Source organism: Hylobates moloch, unplaced genomic scaffold (assembly GCF_009828535.3).
Source record: "Hylobates moloch isolate HMO894 unplaced genomic scaffold, HMol_V3 SCAFFOLD_6, whole genome shotgun sequence".
Classification (NCBI taxonomy): domain Eukaryota; kingdom Metazoa; phylum Chordata; class Mammalia; order Primates; family Hylobatidae; genus Hylobates; species Hylobates moloch.
This window is the reverse complement of record NW_026652281.1, coordinates 20,541,505-20,561,269: the sequence shown is the minus strand read 5'-3', so window position 1 is coordinate 20,561,269 and position 19,765 is coordinate 20,541,505. Positions and strand designations below refer to the sequence as shown.

General features: G+C 38.2%; 1 protein-coding gene across 4 annotated transcripts in view; it reads left to right on the top strand.

The window, feature by feature from the left end:
* The first annotated feature begins 165 nt into the window (after positions 1–165).
* The window catches only part of SLC12A2 (solute carrier family 12 member 2), a 108,890-nt gene continuing 89,290 nt past the window's right edge, over positions 166–19,765 (top strand). For 2 of the 4 annotated variants that reach the window (XM_032156532.2, XM_032156531.2), the window contains exon 1: positions 166–1,110. In XM_032156532.2, the coding sequence (XP_032012423.1) occupies positions 355–1,110 (756 nt within the window). In that variant the 5' untranslated portion in view covers positions 166–354. The remainder of the gene's footprint in view (positions 1,111–19,765) is intronic. The other 2 variants (XM_058440530.1, XM_058440531.1) reach the window with 1 other exon arrangement.

Sequence of the window (19,765 nt, the reverse complement as noted above, 5' to 3'; positions counted from 1 at the left end):
GGGCCGGATCGCTGAGGGAGCGTCCGCGCGCCGCTGCGGGACCGCGGGTGGGCGGGCTGAGGGGCGGAGGAGCCTCCGGCCCCGCCTCCCGCGTGCTGCTGCCTGAGCCGCCGCCGCCGCAGCCCCGCCGAGGCTTTAAACAGCAGGGCCCGCCCCACGCCCGCCACACTCGCGCGCTCGCTCGGCTGCCAGCGGTGTCTGTGGCCGTCCAGGCTAGCGGCGGCCCGCGGGCGGCGGGGAGAAACACTCCCTCACCTGGCCTTGCGGCTGTGGCCACCGCCGGCCAGGGGTGCGGAGGGCGTGCTGCTGGAGACGTCCGCCGGGCTCTGCAGTGCCGCCGGGTGTCGGGCAGCGATGGAGCCGCGGCCCACGGCGCCCTCCTCCGGCGCCCCGGGACTGGCCGGGGTCGGGGAGACGCCGCCAGCCGCTGCACTGGCCGCCGCCAGGGTGGAACTGCCCGGCACGGCTGTGCCTTCGGTGCCGGAGGATGCTGCGCCCGCAAGCCGGGACGGCGGCGGGGTCCGCGGTGAGGGCCCGGCGGCGGCCGGGGACGGGCTGGGCAGACCCTTGGGGCCCACCCCGAGCCAGAGCCGTTTCCAGGTGGACCTGGTTTCCGAGAACGCCGGGCGGGCCGCCGCTGCTGCGGCGGCGGCGGCGGCGGCAGCGGCGGCGGCGGCTGGTGCTGGGGCGGGGGCCAAGCAGACCCCCGGGGACAGGGAAGCCAGTGGCGAGAGCGGGCCGGATAAAGGCAGCGAGGAAGCCAAGGGCCGCTTCCGCGTGAACTTCGTGGACCCAGCTGCCTCCTCGTCGGCTGAAGACAGCCTGTCGGATGCGGCCGGGGTCGGAGTCGACGGGCCCAACGTGAGCTTCCAGAACGGCGGGGACACGGTGCTGAGCGAGGGCAGCAGCCTGCACTCCGGCGGCGGCGGCAGTGGGCACCACCAGCACTACTATTATGATACCCACACCAACACCTACTACCTGCGCACCTTCGGCCACAACACCATGGACGCTGTGCCCAGAATCGATCACTACCGGCACACAGCCGCGCAGCTGGGCGAGAAGCTGCTCCGGCCTAGCCTGGCGGAGCTCCACGACGAGCTGGAAAAGGTGAGCTCGCCCTGCCCTCCCTTCTTCCCCAGCCCCTGGTGCATGCCGACCGCGGGATGTGGCTGCAGACTCTTCCCGAGTTGAGGTGGCGGGAGTAGTAGACATGCACGACTTGCTGACATCTCTGGATTCAGCTGTCAAGGGTGGAATTGCCGAGGAATGTAACTTAATCTCTCAAAAGTTTGTAGCGGGTTTGGCTAGTTACGTGATACTGGAGGGCTGCCTTTAACAACCTTCTCCATCCAGTTAGGTATCTCGTGTGCACTTTCTTTCCCACCCATCTTAACAGTCACCACCCCTCTGAATGACAGTTGTGTTTGTGGGCCCTTGAGAATGTGCAGTGAGGATCTCTCCGGGAGAGGTTGGAGAGCATCTACCATCTGTCGTTTTGAAAGATTGTGTTGTGTGGCTTATGTACGCCTATTAGGGATCCCAAGAGTGGGAATGTTACTGTTTGAAGGAAAATCTTAACAGGGTGTGTTTATGGCCTATGAGTTATTAAAGCTCAATTCTTGCAATCTTGAATATACAAAGGATCATAGAGATCTTGTCTTGGGACACGCTGTTCCTAATAATGGCATAACTCTTTTTTTTTTTTGCAATGAAAACGTTTTGGGAGAGGTGTATATTAAAAAAAAGGGAGAGGGGCGAGTCTTTAAAGAAAGAAGGGAAACAGGAGAATTGGTTTTTCTGTAGAGGATGACCAGAAAGACCTTTGGGGTCTTTGCAATAAGCAGTTACACTTCGTAAACAGAAAACCGTCCCCATAAACTCATTGATTTTTGTAACTCTATTTTTTATGGTCACATAAGACTGTTATTTCTTCAGCGTTCAATATCATTGTTTTGAGATAACATTGATGCTTTTGAGATTTTGTTAATGTTTAACTTTTTTATGAGCCGGGATTACTTGAAGTCTTCCTTTACAAGTGTGTAATGACTACATTGATGGAATTTTAGAGGATAGTACCACATAGGTTGAAATGATCACAGTGTGGACAAGTTTAAATCCAGCGTGTGATTTCTTTTGGATATGATTATTTGATCTCATACAGTGATTTCATACAAGACTGTACTTGTCCCAGTGTTTGATAATGTAACATTCACACAGAGGTAATTACAGAGCTCTTACAGCTTATTGATTGTTTAAAAGCCTGAGATCATTTAGCTTTAGATAATACTATTCTTGTTATTCCATTGTGGTATTTTGTCATAATCAGAAGCAAAACAATGTCTAAAACATTTTTTATTCATACTCCTGTAGTTTCTATCAAGTCTATTCCTTTTTCAAGACTCAAAAATCATTGTAGACAAAAGTAGATATGGAGCTGGCAATTTTCATTATCTTGGGACATTTTTACTAATGAAAATATTATACAGATATATTTTAGATTTATTTTACCAAAGCCAAGTACGTGAGCAGTAAAGTGATCTGTATTTACCCATAAGTTTTAGAAAGACATCCAATTGAAAGGTATATATCTTGAGCTTATATGTTTCCTAGGGAAGTTTTTGGTATTTTAAATTAAATTATCTCAATAACGAAGCACTTCAAGTTCTCCAAAACTTTAGATTTGTGTGTCTTTGTGTTTCTTGCTTGGCTTTTTGGTTTAAAGTGTCTAAAAAGTAACACCTGTATTGTTAGTTGTACGATAGTTGAAGAAATCACCCAACCTCTCAGCTTCAGCTTTTCAGGGTTATCATGAAGATTAGAAAAAAAGTGCAATAAAAATGACCATGTTCACTGCCTGGAAAATAATACCTAGTTGTTATTTCCCTCTTATATTGGCCCTTCAGAAGACTCTAGGATCTCAAATTTAGATTCTTTAATTCTTACGTTATTAGATGATGTATATAAAATACTATATTCCGTTTCATTCATGCAACAGGTAGTTTAATTCTTTGTAGTTTACCTTCTGCCACTCATAATCTTTATGGCCACTGTTTTGTTGGCTTAACTAATAAGTACATGTTGAAGATAATTTTGCTTAGAATTTTAGCAGATGGATTAAAGAAATGGGTGTTAAGTAGTACAACTATGACTATACATCAGTGTCGAAAGAGGGGCAGTCAGGAGGGGTTATAACAGGTTGGCTGGATCCCCAGAAGTTGTCCCTTACTCTGTCTAAATTGACTTCCACCTCTCTAACGCCTTCTGTAATGCTTCTAGCCTTCAGTGAAATACAATATTTAGAATTTTTGTAACACCTTGCAGTCGACTGATTGGCATATACTCTACTTTGGTCTACTAAGTGCATAATTATCTACCATGGGACTAACTCTGTGTTGGGAACTATAGAAGAACAAAAGAAGTAAGATGCTTCAGAAACTTGTTAGGGAAAAGGACTGGATTGTCTTCCCTCCAGTTGAACTCCTTTCATTATCCATCACTGACTTTTTAAAAGTATTTTGTCTAGATGTCCAACTGTAGGGGAAAAGATAAATATCCTTGGTGTATCTTGCTATATTATATAGCCATTCTAGGACCAGTAGGCATGAGTTCTCCATTTATTAGTTATTGGGGAAAGGGGTATCTTAGATGTTGACAACATGCTTGTGACACTGTGGGATTATGTGGTGATTAGCAAACCAGTTACTGCTTCTGCCTAGACAGACATTAACAAAATAGTTGGACAAATAACATAGTTAATAACTGTTTTTTAAGTATTATGAAAGAAAAGGATACTTGTAAAGATATAATAGGACCTAATTTTAATTGGGTCTTGGGAAAGCGTTTTTTTGAGAAGTATGACATTGAAGCTGAGACCTGAAGGGTAAGTTGATGATTGGGTGGAATGACAGTCCAGACCAAAGAGACAGCGCACATGAAGGTAATGGGATGAGAAAGAGTGGTATATTAACATAACTAAAAGGAGATCACTGTTTTTCATTATAAATGTAGTGGGATGCTATTGAAGAATTTTGTGTGGGGTAGCCACATGGTCCATTTTGTTTTAACATCTTTAGGCTCTGGGTGGAGAAGGGATTGACAGAGGCAAGAATGGAAGCAAAGAGACTCAAGTGATAACTGTGGTCTGGGTGAGAGATAGTAAATGTTGGTGGCAGAAAGGATTGGATGTGGGAGTGAGAAAGAAGCTGACTTGTAGATTTTGAACTTGAGAAACTTAATAGATGTTGGTACTGTTGCTTGAGATGAGAAATATTGGAGGAGGAATAGATTTGGTGGTTGGGAGAAATTTGTATTTGAGGCTATTCTGTTTCAGTAGCCTATAAAGACAAAGACAACTTACTCCAAGAGTCATGGAGGAGGCTGTGTGTGTGTGTGTGTGTGTGTATAAATATATGTAAATATATATATATTTACATATAGAGATTTGGTTGCTTAGAGTCATGGACTAAATTACTTAGGGAGAGTGGTAGATAAGAGAACAGAAAATAGGGTCTGGCATTGGACTTGGAGATTGTTTAAACGTCTGTTAGAGATTGCGGAGCCATTAGCAAAGGAAATTAAGGAAGAGCTGCCATAATGTCAAATAGCCTGGAGAGCAGTGTTGGGGGAAGCTGAGAGAAAAGAGTTTTTAGAAAGGCAGAAACTCTTGAAAACTGATGCCAGGAATTGATTTAAAAATGTATTTACGTACACACACAGAGTGAAAAATCAAAGTATGGATTTTTGGCCCTACAAGAAGAAATAAAAGGTGGAGGGTAACAAAGTATTTGATGGACATCTTCAACATGTATGATGGAATGCAAGATTATCAAATGTGGAAAGTGGAGTGGTAGACAATCCATACTAGCTCCTACTGGATTTAAAGCATTATTAAAGTAGTTTTTTGTTTTTGTTTGTTTTGTGTGTGTGTGTGTTTTACTATTTTGTGTTTTGCTATTTTGACCGCTAAACCATAATTTCTAATATTTTTGTTTTTAAAGGTAGCATTACCATTGCAGTTGTCCTTGGGCCAAGGCTTAGGATCCTTTTGCTGGTGGTATGTCAAGGGTTTCTATATGAGTCCTATATTTTTGCCTTTCTCATTAACAAGGTGGAAAGGTCAAGGGAGCAACTATGTTGTCTTTCATGTGTCACTTTGCTTGTTGGATTTTCATTAATTCCTAAGAAATAGGGCTTATACACATTTTACTCAAGATGCAATGAGCTAATAGAAACAGAAGAAATTGGCCAGGTGCGGTGGCTCACTTCTGTAATCCCAGCACTTTGAGAGGTGGAGGCGGGTGGATCACCTGAGGTCAGAAGTTCGAGACCAGCCTTAACAATATGGTGAAACCCTGTCTCTACTAAAAATACAAAATTAGCCAGGTGTGGTGGTGCATGCCTGTAATCCCAGCTATTTGGGAGGCTGAGGCAGGAGAATCGCTTGAACCCAGGAGGTGGAGATTGCAGTGAGCCAAGATTGCGCCATTGCACTCCAGCCTGGGCAACCAAGAGCAAAACTCTGTCTCCACAAAAAAAAAAAAAAAGAAAGAAGAAACACAAGAAATTGCTCAATAGCCACTTTTACAGAAAGTACAGCTGGAGGACAGGCACCGTGGTAGGAGCCTGTTGTCCCAGCTGCTTGGGAGGCTGAGGCAGGAGGATTGCTTGAGCCCAGGAGTTTGAGACTGTAGTGCACTGTGATTATGCCTGTGAACAGCCACTGCACTTCAACATGGGCAAAACAGCAAGACCCTGTCTAAAAAAATAGTAGTACAGCTCGATTTGGACTTCACATCCAGGTTTTTCTGACTTTAATGCTAGGACATAGTAGCAGCAGGTTCTTCTCTTTTTATCTTTTCTATCCCTTAGACCTGTTCTAAGTTAACAAAGATGTTGAGGGGGACCCCTTGGGGATTACCACCAACATTTCTCTACCTTGAACTCCTGAGAGTTGAATGATTATATAACTGACAGAAATGAGGAGATGCGATGATGTAAATACTGGTTATTATGACTATTTCACTAGCATCTGTATATGTGTTTATCTTCATACAGAGAATAGGCACTTAATATAAGATTTGTTCATGGAATGTACAAATCAGGTGAGCAGTTCCTGTCACTTAACAAGGACTTTAAGTAAAACACTAAATAATTACAGTATCTTCTCTAACCATGAGCTGCTTCTCTGAGTGGGCTGTGTTGATGCCTAGTCAAGAAATTTCACACACTATTAATCATTTCAGTGTATAGCTTTAGTCCTTGAAAGTCACCCTGGAGGAACAAGAATGTGTCTCACGAGAGTGAGGGGAAAAGTAGAGTAGTGTCCAGAACTGGGTAAAGGTGGGACCCTGATAAGAAATATTTACACGTGGCAAAGTCAAATTTGGCTGATTTCACAGTTTTGCCTGGGGCTTTACCCTGCTAAACCCTTGCTACTTGCCATTGAAGTCAGGCTTACCCGTAATACTATATGCATTCACCCAGGTGTACACTGACTAAAGTAGTTTTACAATGCGGCAAACAGGTAAAATTGCAGCTACTGCTTTGTTAAATAGTAGAATTTAAGAAAACAGCTTTTAATTTTTAGCATAAAAATTTCCTGGGTAGAAGGAAAGATAAATTTTGGGATTTAAAATGTAGCAAAAAATCAGTACACTGCTAAATTGATATCTTCTCTATGTGTATTTATGTTCATACATTTTAAAATCCTGTGAGACTAGAATTTAAAGGACCAAAATAGAGTTTCTTTGTTCTTATGTGTGGAGTGTGTTTGCTTTCAATGATATTTCATTATATGTTACATATAGATATTTGGGAAGTCTATAGTATAGTTCCATGCTGAAGTGAAATAAATGTGAACCTAGTTATTCAACAAATCCTTATTGAACATCAACAACAACACTGTTCCAAATGCTGGGGATATAGCAGTGAACAAAACGAAGTCATGGGGCTTTCATTCTAGCGGTAGGAGACAATAAACAAACAAAATTAAAGCAGGGCGAGGAAAATTAAAGGTGGCTAGATGATGGCTGGGTGGTGCTGTTTTAGCATTGTTAGGGAAGACCTCTGATATGTGAGCAGGCTGTAGAAAGGGGTGACCCCCATGCAGATACCAGGGAAAGAACACTCTAGGCAGAGGAACAACAGATACCAAGACCCTGAGATGGGAGTATGCTTGGTGTGATGGAGAGACAGGGAGGTCAGCAAGACCGAATCGATAAGGCAGTGTGATGAGGTCAGGGGGTAGTGAGGACCAAATAGCGTAGAACCTTGCAGATCATGATAAAGACTTAGGATTTTACTCTGAGTGATTTAGGGGAAGGCATTGTAGGGTTTTGATCACAGATTTGACATCATCTGACTTATGTTTTCAAAATACCACTCTGTTGTGTAGAGAATATACCGTAAGGGGGCAAGAGTAGAATGCAGGAAACCAGTTAGAAGCCTACTGCAATGGTTCCATTAAGATGATAATGACTTTTACTAAGGTAGTAGTGATTGATACAATGGGAGGTGTTCAGATGCTGGATGTGTTTCAGAGGTAGAATTGTTGGGGTTTGCTGATGGTTTGGATGAGGGGATGTATGAACAGAGTAATACCAGGGTTTTCCCCCTATTTAGAATGGAGTTCATATTAATGGAGAAGTCTGTGGGAAGGGCAGGTTTGGGAGATGGACTCAAGATAGGGTTTCATTCTACAAATTAGTTCTCCAATGAGGCAAACAGGTAAAATTGCAGCTACTGGTTTGTTAAATAGTAGAACTTAAGAAAACAGCTTTTCATTTTTAGCATAAAAATGTGCTTTTGCTCTTCAGGTACAACTATGAAAACTAGTACTCTTTCAAATACTGTACAAAGGGGTAGGGAACTAGTGGGTTGATTCCACAAAGTGAAAGCCCACTGAGGGTGAGCAACAAGGAAAATTACTTAAAATACTGAAGTTAAAAACATTAGTGGTATCTCATTTAAACCATGAAAGCTACTATCAGCTGGGGCCCTCCTTTGTCTTTTTCCATTTTCACTAGGATCTCTACAAACACTAGCTTAAAGCTATTATGAAAAACTTGGAGCTGGTAGAGAACTTGGGGGTTTCTAATTGGAAGAGGGGGAAAGCCAGAAAGAAAAAATAGCTTAGTGGAATGTTGACTCTCAGCAGAAGCTAATTATGGCTAGTACACTCGTAGTATCATTGGACTCAGAAATTTCTCTGCCTTAATTTTTTAAAAAAAATCTGTGCTTTTTCTGAATAGTAACAAATTAGATATTCATCTAGGTTCAGAATTCTGGAAACCTGTGGGATAGTTCTTTGTTGGATAAGTGTGAATTAGTTCTTCCATCAATTTAGTTTCAAACAGAATTTGGTATGGTATGCTAGCCATTTTGGAGACTTTTGCAAGGGAGCGTAGGTGGTTTGGCAGGGCAGGCTTGAGTATTCCAGTGGGGAAAGACTTAGAGGACTCTAATCATTAGAGACCTGCCCTTCCCACAGACTTCTGCATTAATATCAACTCCATTCTAAATAGGTATTACTCTGTCCATACATCCCCATCCAAACTATCAGCAAATCTGAACAATTACTCGTTTGAAACACATCCAGTATCTCAATACCTCTCATTGTATCAGTCACTACCACTTTGGTAAAAGCCCGTTATCATCTTAATGGAACCATTGCAGTAGCCAAGATGAGAGGAAGGGGGGTGATTAAAACATTTAGCTGCAATTCAAGAATTGGGCTACAGGGCTGATGGTCTTGGAAAGAGGTAGGAAACTTCATAGAGCATGACTGGACTGAGGACCCCAGTCCCAAGTTTGGACTAGCACTTGTTGTGATTATGGCCTTTTACCATTTAAGGTCTTTATCAGTGCTGTCCGACAGAAATATAATATGAAGTACATATATCGTTTAAAAAAGTAAAGAATCAGGCAAAATTAATTTATAATATACCATATTTTATTTGACACTGTCTAAAACATTGATTGCAGATATAATGAATATTAAAACATTTATAATGAGATATCTCAATTTCTTTTTTTTGTACAAAGTTTGAAACCCCGTGTGTTTTTCATATACAGTACAGCACATCTCAATTCAGACAAACATTTCAATAGTGTTGAAGTAGTAGCTCCCTGTGACCTTTGGTTACTATATTGGACAGTGTAGATGTAAACAGTATTTTGCAGTTTGGTTCTGAGGTCCTGTGATTTTCATTTTTCTTCTTGGATATTTAACCGTTCCTGTCAGTAGTTTATTTCCTTTAAAGAAATTTAAGTAGCTTCTATCTGACAGAAAAAGCGGAATATTTTATTTAACTCTCATTCCTTTCCAGGTACAAGCTCTTTCCTTCCTTCCTCAGCCAGATTTGTTGAGAGTATTGTTTATAATTGCTGTCTTTCCTTCCTTACCTTTTACTCAAACTGCTGTAGTGTGGCTTCTATTTTGCATAAATAGTTGTTGTTAAAGTCACAAGTGATCTCCATTCTTGTCACAAATTTCAGAAAGTTTTTTTTTGTTTGTTTGTTTTCTTAGCAGTGTTGAGCTTTCAAGCAGCATTTGGTGTTCTTTTGAAGTGTTTTGGTCACTTCCTTGGCTTATTAGTTTTCCTTCTGCCTTTCTGGCACTTTCAGCCTCGCATCCTTTGCAGTCGCCTCCTTCTCTAACCTGAACATCCTCAAGGCCTTATTTGGACTTTTCTTCTTCTTTGTTCCTCTTTTTTCTCTCCTTATGCTACATCATCTGTAGTCCAATGACTCCCGAAATTTCGTCTTCTACCCACACTCCTCTGAGTTCTGGGTATCCAATGCTTGCTTGACATTTTTGTTTTATGTCTCAAAGATAACTCAAGCTCACAAACTTAGTATTTCCTCCCATTCCCTCCAGAAACAAAAGAATCCAGGCCCTCTGCCAGTGTGTGCTCTATGTCTCGGAATGGTACCACTGTTCATCATACTGCAAAAGTGAGAAACCTGTGAGTCATCCTTGACACTTTTCTCTCATTCCCCCATCCAATCACTGAGTTCTGTCAACTTGAATTTCTAAATATTCTTTTCATCTAAGCTGCTACCATCCTATTAGGTTGGTATGAAAGTAATTGCATTTTTTGACATTGAAAGTAATGCCAAAAATCGCAATGACTTTTGCACCAACAAAGCTGCAGCAGTAGCCTTGTAACTGGGCTTTTCATATTCACTGTGCTTTCCCATCACTATTGTGCCCAAAACAAAACTGACATTGTTGCCCAATGCTCCCTGCATTGTCTATCTCTGGTTTGCCTCTTCTTCAGTGTTTCAGTTACTCAGTGGCACAATAATTCGTTGGTCATGTGGCCTTTGTACATGGTACTCTCCATGGACTCTTCCTCTCCCTTCCACCATTCCATACACCCACTGTTAACTTTCAGTTTAAGATTTCACTTCAGTCCTTATTTCTTTTGAGAGGAGGCCTTCATCCTCCAGTCTAGAACAAACTCGTTTTCCCTTAATGGCTTTAGTTAGTGGTAGTATATCTATTAACATGGTTGCTTGAGTCAACTTAAGCTAACTTCAAGCTCCATGAGAAGCTGACTTTGTGATTGATCACCATTATGTCCTTTGGTATCTAGTATAGGCTTGACACAGTAGACCCTCAATCGATACATATTGAATAATAGGCCTAATTCTTTACATATTAATGTGGTACAAAAGAATCTTACCTACCTTATATTTGTTGTCTAGATTCTCTAAAGAATGTTTGGCAGAGAAATTGCCCTGTTTTGCATATGTGGCGTTTAAGACCCAAAATAACTAAATGACCTGTCCAAAATCATAGACATGCAGAGCTAGCATTGGAAATTGGGGCAGGCATTGCTGAGTCTCAGTTGGCATTCATTTCAATATCCTACAGTTTAATACTGCATAAGCTCTTGTTATTTTGGTGACTTTTTTTTTCTTTTTTAAATACTCATGACAAATGTTTTTATACCCATTGAATATAAAATAGAAAAGATTTAGGCTCCAGAGTTCTAGTGTATGGATGTATCTCTTCCTAGTATAAAAATGTTCAAAAAATTAAGAATAAGAAAGTTTCTTATACATGGAATCTTAGTTTTTTGTATTTCCTCTGCCATCCCCTGTCCATATCTTCCAAAAGTATGATATAAACTTTTAAATGTAATATGGGTTGTACTTTCCAGTAACTAGTAACTTGTGGCTGTTAAATTAATATTGTGTTAAAAATTCAGTTCTTCAGTTACTTGAGTCACATTTTAAGTGCTTAATAACCACATTTGGCTAGTTGTTATCATTGGACAATTGAGATAAAGATTTCCATCATCACAGAAAGACAGATAGTGCTGTCAAGGGAGGTGATATCTAAAATAACTCTTTTCCTTCCTTCATTCTTTGTTTTCTTAATTCCTTTTCTTCCACATTAGTCACCACTAGTTTAAAGTCATTAGAGAGTCTAATGTTATTCTAATTTTGCATAGGATCCTTCCTTAAATAAAGGTGTCTGGAACATTAGGTTCTCAATGAAGTGTTTCAATCAATGGAATCTGTTTTCTTTGTGAGAGTGGAGATTTCGGTCTTTAAAGGCCTGTGAATAATTTAATATTGTATTGTTAGAAATGTTAGTTTCCAAAGCATTCTTAAGTTACATATCTGCATTTGGTCTTCAGTCGTTGGAATAGGTGGGCTTTTTAGAAGGTCCTGGAGTAACAGTCTCATTTTGCAAGGCTCTGGTTTCTCTTCAAGATAATACCTGGTAGGGCAGAATCTTTTTGAAACCAGGTCTCGGTATCCCTGTTTTATTCTTTTGGACCAGTGATTCCAAAATTTCTAAAAGAACCATCTGGGGAAAAATGGCTGTTTCCCCTTTCCCAAAGAATATGTGGAGTGTTTTGTTTTTATAAACAGGCAAAGTATGTTTTATTCAACCTCTTAGAGCAAGTTTCACCAACGTACAGCCTGCGGGCTACATGTAGCCCAGGACAGCTTTGAATGTGGCCCAACACAAATTTGTAAACTTTCTTAAAACATTATGAAATTTTTTTTGCAATTAAAAAAAAAACTCATCAGCTATTGTTAATGTTAGTGTATTTTATGTGTGGCCTAAGACAATTCTTCCAGTATGGCCAAGGGAAGTCAAAAGATTGGATACTCCTGTCTTAGAGTATTTGTGGTTTTTAGAGTTTTCCTGGTGATTCTTAGAGAGCCTGGTTTGAGAATTGGTGACCTAGACCATGTTGAGTCTTTGATTACCATTTTGAGAGTAGTACAGAGTCATTTGTTTTCATTGATGTGCTGATTGTCAATTTTGAAGTACCCTGATATTGACAAGTACTATCTATCAAAGTTCTGGCTCTAACTGTTAGATAACTGTATACTGAATTAAATTAAGTTGTCAATTATTAAACTTCTGATATGTTTCAGGAGTTTTCTGTAGCCTGGGCACAACAACCTTGCAAGCTAGGTAGTTGACAGATGGACAGACTCAGAAGCTAGTATCAACTTGTAAGTGGTAAACACTGGATATTAGGAAAGGTAATAGATATTAATACCTAATTATTTAGTAGCAGACACTGGATATTAGGAAAGATGAGGTATTAGGAAAAACATCTATGTTTTTACTCATTAAGTATGAACAAAACATGGTATGTTGCTATTAAGAGTCCTATTCAAATGCTATAGGAATATCAGACATACAAGTACTAAGTGATAAGTTTGAATCCTGATGAGTTATTGCAGAATAGTTGGGTCTAGATATTAACCTCTTTTTTATAAAACCTAATGGTTTCGGGCATAACTTATCAGACTTGATACTTTAGAAACTAATGTTATGGCAAATAACTCTTGATTCTATAGGAAGATTTTTTTCTTTGAAAATTAAAACGTGAATTTGCTTTTTGTTTATTTAATCGCCAATTTGAATCTCATTATTTTAGTTTAAAATAAAATGTCATGAGAATTGTGTACTCAGAGCATTTGCAAATAAGTATTTTAAAAGAGAAATGGTTTCTGGCAAAGCTGGTCAGGACATAGCCTCAGTACTAACTTAACTATAAATTTCTAGAGATTTGCCTGAGATTGAGTTTAGAGAAAATATTATACTGCCTCTCCTGTATCAATCCCAATTATCAGGCAGATTTGCTGATCAGAAACAAATTTAATAAAGGTAATTAAGCAAAATAACAGCAATAACAACAAATAGGCATTCATAATAAACGGCTTTGTGGTATCTTGCAGAAACAGAAGATAAGAACATCATGAAAAGCAGAAACAAAGTTCTCAGAAAATAGCAGTCTGTAATAAGCCTGTAGAGTAGATATAAGGACAGGACCTGAATTTCGATCATTACAACATCTTCATCTAGCATAATGCTAAGGAAATTAACAATGTTTTAAATTTCAATACAAAAAAGAGTCAGTGAACTCTACAATTTTGGAAGATTTCAGTCTCAAGCCTTCCTAGAATATTAGATTTTAAGAGTCTGAGGATTAACCTTTTTCAAAACCAACACTTTAAAATTTTATTCAAAGAGTTTCATTGTACTTTGCTTATTTCAAATGTTTATTGTTTCATGAGGAAGAGAAAGTAGTATAGAAAGTTTGAGAAATAGGGAAGGTAACTTAAATATCTCAAATCCTTAACCTTTTTGCATTTGTGTACATTTTTAAACTAACATTTTATGTCCTACTTTCTCTATCTAGCATTAAGTAACATTAGTAAATAATCAGTTTCCTGTGCCACCTACAGAATATTCATATAATTATAATACTTTAAAGTATATGTACCATAACTTGCCATTTCATGCTCTTTGTATACTTTTTAGTCTATTTACATTTATTGTGATTTGGTTGTAATTAGGCCTGACATCGTGTTGTTTTCTATTACCTGTTTTTTGTTTCTCGAATTCTTCTTTCCTGCCATTTTTTGTGCTAAGATTTTTTAGCATTTCATTTAATTCTTCTATTGAATTTCTAGTTATATATCTTTGCATTATTTTTTAGTGGTTACTTTGAATATTGAATTTCTTCAGCTGAAATATAGGAATTTTAAAACACAGTACTTTCTCTTTCCTTAGTGCTCTTGTCATCTAGATGATAAACATGTTGTACTTGTTGCTTTCAACAGTTACATGGCTTTAAAACACAGAGAAAAGAAAAATATGTATGGTTTTTAAATATTTTCATTTATATTCATTCTTTTTTATTTATCAGACTGCTTCCCTTCCTTGGGCACTTCTTGTAATGGAGGTCAGTTGGCAACAAGTTGTGTTAGTTTTTTTTTTTATCTAAACATGTCTTTATTTTACTGGAGTTTTGAAGGATAGTTTTGCTGGATATAGAATTCTTAGTTGACAGCTTTCTTCTTTCAGCCTTTTCAGTATGCCATTTCAATGTCTTCTGGCCTTTGGTGTTTCTGGTAAGAAGTCAGCCAACTTTGTAAGATGTTATTTTTCTCATTGCTTTCCAGATTTTCTCTTTACCTTTGGCTTTCAGCAGTTTGTGCTTCAAGAGTTTCTCTATTTGTGTTTCCTTTGTCAGTTTGTTAATTTTCTTGAATCTGTACGTTGATGTTTTTCACTTTTCCTTCTTCTGCTGTTTCCATTCTGCTATTAAGTCCACCTAGTGAATTTTTCATTTCAAATTTTTTTTCATGAATTTCTTTAAAAATTTATTCCAGGTCTAGAATTTCTAACTTTTAAAATATAGTTTTCATTTCTCTATTAGATTCCATCTCTGTTGCTCATTGATATATTTACCTTTGCTTTTGTTTAACATATTTATTACAGCTATTTTTGGAGTCTTTGTCTCCTGAATTTAACATGTGGGCCACATGGAGGTAATTTCTAAGGACTGCTTGTTTTTTTTTTTTTTTTTTTTTTTTTTTTTTTTTGGGTGTGTGTTACATTTTCCTGTTTATTTGGATGTCTAGCAGTTTTTTGTATGGAAACTGGCCATGCAGATACTGCGGGTTTTGGGGTTGGTTTTTAAAAATATTCTTCTGAAAATTATTGTTGTTGGGTTTTTTGTTGTTGTTGTTCTAAAAGGCACTTTTTATCCAGGCTCAAACTGCAGACTTTCCACCCCCATCCACTCCTCTCCCCATACAGTAGCTGATATCTCTGTTCTGTATTTTATGGTTTCTAGCTACTTATTTTTAGGTTGGCCCCTGGGGAGTCTTCCCTACATTTGTGTAATTTGGTGGCCAGCAGAGATTCAGGGGCTTACCCTTGCCGTCATTCTACTTTTTCTAAAGATTTTCACTTAATTTCCAATTCCTCTGTTGACTTTGGGCTCTATTTCCTGATATTTGAAGTTATTAGGGCTTTACTCTCAGCCATTTAAGCTATGCACAGTTGAGAAAGGCTGTCAGTTAAAAAGCAGCAAAGTCAGGGATCTGACAATACTACTTCTGTCATGAGTGTTTTCTTTCCTGTCTTTGCTTCTTTTTCATTTACTCTGGTTTCTTTTCCATGCACATACAGTCATAAGTTGCTTGACAACTGGGATACTTTAGAGAAATACATGATTAGCTGATTTTGTCATTTTGCATAATGATACAAACCTAGAGAGCATATTCCACTAAACACCTAGGCTATATGGTATAGCCTGTTGTTTCTAGGCTACAAATCTGTACAACATGTTACTGTACGTGGTTGGAACGTAATGGTAAATATTTACATATTCACACATAGAAACCTGAACAGTAAAAATACAATGTAAAAGATAAAATGGTACACCTGTGTAGGATACTTATTATTGAATGGAGCTTGCAGGACTAGAAGTTATTCTGAGTGAATGGTGAGTGAATGTGAAGGCCTAACACATTACTGTACACTACTATAGACTTACAAAAACTATAAACTTAGGCTACATTAAATTTATTTAAAAAATATTTCTCAATAATAAATTAACCTCAGCTTGTTTTAACTTTTTATAAACTTTTAGAGTGTTTAAAACTTTTTGACGCTTTTGTAATAACATTTGGCTTAAAACAGACATGTGGTACAAGTGTACAAGAGTATTTTCTTTGTATCCTTGTTCTATAAACCTTTTACTATTTTTTAAAAGTTTAGGTTTTTTTCTTTTAAACATCTTTTTTTTGTTGTTGTTAAAAAGGAAGACACAAGGACACACATTAACCTAAGCTTATAAAGGTTCAAGATCTTCCATATCACTGTCTTTCACCCCCATACCTTGTCCCACTAGAAGGTCTTCAAGGACTATAACACATGGAGCTGTCATTTCTTATAATAACAGTATATATTCCTTCTTCTGGAATACCTTCTGAAGGATCTGCCTGAGGCTGTTTTAGAGTTATTATTTTTTTAAGTAAGTAGAAGTAAGCTGTAAAACAATAATAAAAATTGTAAGTACATAAACTGGTAACATATTTATTATTGTTATCAAGTGTTATATACTGTGAATAATTATATCCGCTATACTTTTATATTACCATCAGCTTAGTAGGTTTATTTACTTCAGCATCACCACAAACTCATGAGAAATGCATCGCACTATGCTCTTACAATGGCTACCACGTCAGTAGGAGAGGAATGTTTTAGCTCCATTATAATCTTATGAGACTATTGTATATGCAGTTCATTGCTGACAGAAACATCATTATGTAGCACTTGAGGGATTTAACTCTTAACATTTCTCCTTGATAGTTTGTGGGACATCTAGGAAAAGGACTTCACCTCTGACCCTCAGTTTCCTTATATGAAAAATGGGAAAGGTGATAGAGCTAGAGTATCCCTAATCTGAAATGCTCCAAAATCTAAAACTTTTTGAGTGCTGACATGGTGCTCAAAGGAACTGCACATTGGAGCATTTTGGATTAGGGATGCTGAACTCCAGTAGGTATAATGCAAATATTCCAAAATCTGAAAATATCTGAAATGTGAAACACTTCTGGTCCCATGCATTTTGGACAAGGGATACTTAACCAATATTCACAGTGAGAAGTATCAAATTCCTGTGAGAAATACGTGAAAAATCAAGTGTATCTTATGTATCCAGGTGTATACTAAAATGTAGTTTTTAATTACATGGTTCTTGATACATACTGCTTTTCCAGTGTTTTACCCATTTATGATGCTACTAGACATATACTTCTCTATCTTCTTACCAACTTTTGGTTCATCTTTAAAATAATTTGAAATAGAAATTGCACAGTTACTAATTGATACTGGAAGGTGTAAGTTTTCTGGTACTTGAATTAAAATGTTTTCAAGCTTTTAGTTTATTGACGTTAGCAAGTTGTGTGGGATTTGAAGCAATGCTATTTCTAATGCATGCTGTTGTAACTCAGTCTTGAATGGTTAGTAAAGAACATGATGGGCTAGGTAGAGGACTGAATTCTTTGTAATCAGCAGTTCTGACTTGGTTCATTGTAAAGTCACATGGTCACACCATCCACTTTTATCTGTGGCACTTGAGTTTTGAGCTTTGCATTAATACCACTGGATATTAATAGAGCATTGTTAACCAGAGCAGATTGGATTCCTGTAAAACAATACTTTGTTTTGAAAGAGTAGTCTGTATGGGGAGCATTACACTGAATACACCAATCACCGACAGCACGGATAGGAAATGTTGGTAGCTTTAGGATGATATAATTGGCCAGTACTTGATTAAAAAAAAATGTTAGAACAATTGTTAGGATAAAACCAGCCACTTTGGGGTCAAAATTTGCATATGTATGCGCATATTTTTAGTTGCAAAATCACCTATGATTCATGATAGTAATTTAACACTTTGACTTACCTTAGTGTTAAGCAGATGCTGTTAAACCATATAAGAAATTTTGATCTTTAACGTATCTAAAAACATTTTAATTCAGAAGTTTGTAGGGTGTAAATAAATAGCATTTTTAGGTGGACTTTAACATTTTTGAAATATAATTTTGGGTTTATTTAAATTAACAATAAGCTACTTGTCAAGAAAGTAATACATTTTTGTATGTTAACAGTGCCCTAAAATAAAGATCCCCACTCTGCTGGCTGTCATTAACCATTATTTAATTTGCTGAAATAATGCTGTGCCCAGAAGTTTTGTTTCTGTTCCCAGACTAGGCAATCTCATATTAACCCTAGGCATTCCTTTTGTAAAGTGTGTATCAGGGCCACTAAAGCAAATAGGCAAGAGTTTATGATTTATTAAATTGTTAGTGTCGGAGAAGTTGTGAAACATTTCTAGTACTGTGAACATTGGTCATTAAAGCCACATTCTTGTGCTATACTGTGTTGGCTTGGCAGATGGTGTGGGTGATAAATCCTTTAACACCACCATGTGGAATGGTGATTTCATATTTGTATGCGAAAGTCCTTTTTTTAGTCTTTTAGAGGTAATCTTAAACTCTGCCAGTATCAAATTATAAGAAGCTACGTAGTAGAGTCTAGATTAGTAATGTTTTACAGTATTTATTTTTATGTATTTTTTTCAACATCCAGTTTTAAGCTCACAGTATGGGCAGTTGCAATAGTAGATCACTTATTTGTTTATAATAACAGCTTAAATTTATTGAGCTCTTACTCTATTAATGTCAGGCAGTGTACTAAACATTTAACACATTTTCTCATTTAATGTTTTTAAAGTATTTTTTATTGTGGAATCTAAAAAGAACATAAAATATAAATGTATAACATAAGTTATCAAGTGAACATCTGTGTAATCACCACCCAGATCAAGAAATAGAATGTTGCTGGCACCCTAGAAATTCTCTGTGCACCCCCTTCTAATTCCTCCACAAAATAGCCACTACCCTGACTTACGGTGATCACTTCTTTGGGTATTGGTCTTATTTTTTATAATGATTTTTGTCACCTTTATGTATTCCTGAAGACTATTAGTCTAGTTTTTCCTGCTTTAAAAATGGATGTAAATGGAATCGTATAGCATATTTTCAATCTGACATCTTTTGTTCACTCTTAGTTTGTGACACTCATTTATACTGTGTCTTTCTGTAACTCACTCATTTTTTTTTTTTTTTTATTTGAGATAGTCTCAATCTGTTACCCAGGCTGGAGTGCAGTGGTGTGATCACAGCTCAGTGCAGCCTCAACCTCCTGGGCTCAAGTTATCCTCTGGCCTCAGCCTCCCAAGTAGCTGGGACTACAGGCACGTGCCACCATGCCTGGCTAACTTTTTTTTTTGTATTATTTATTGAAATGGGGTTTCACCTTGTTGCCCAAGCTGGTATTGAACTCCTGAGCTCAAGCGATCCACCGGCCTTGGCCTCCCAAAGTGCTGGGATTACAGGCATGAGCCACTGTGCCCACCCCTTCATTTATTCATTTCAATTGCTATTTTCTTCGATTGTATGAATATACTACAATTTCTTTATTCTGCAGTTAAGGATGTTTGTGGTGTTTCTAGTTTTTGGCAATTTTAAACAGTGCTGATATGAACGTTTTTATGCAAGTATCTTGCTTCATAGAAGTATCGTATATCTCTAAGGATATGCTGAGGAGTAGAATTGCTGGGATAAAGGTGTGCATTTTTTCAACTTGAAAATAATGCCCAAACTTTTCTTTCAGAATTTTTTTAACAGTTCATATTCTCACCAGGATCATATGAGAGTTTTTGAGTTCAGTACAATTATTGTATTTTCTCACTTCGTCTTCTCAGATAGTATGGAGTGGATAATATCCCCATTTCACCTATGTTGGAACTGAGGACCCAGAGGGATTAAATAACTTGCCAAAGCACACATTACTAGTGAGTAGCAGAGCTGGGATTTGAGCCTATCTCTGACTTGAGAACAGACACTCATTTCGCTC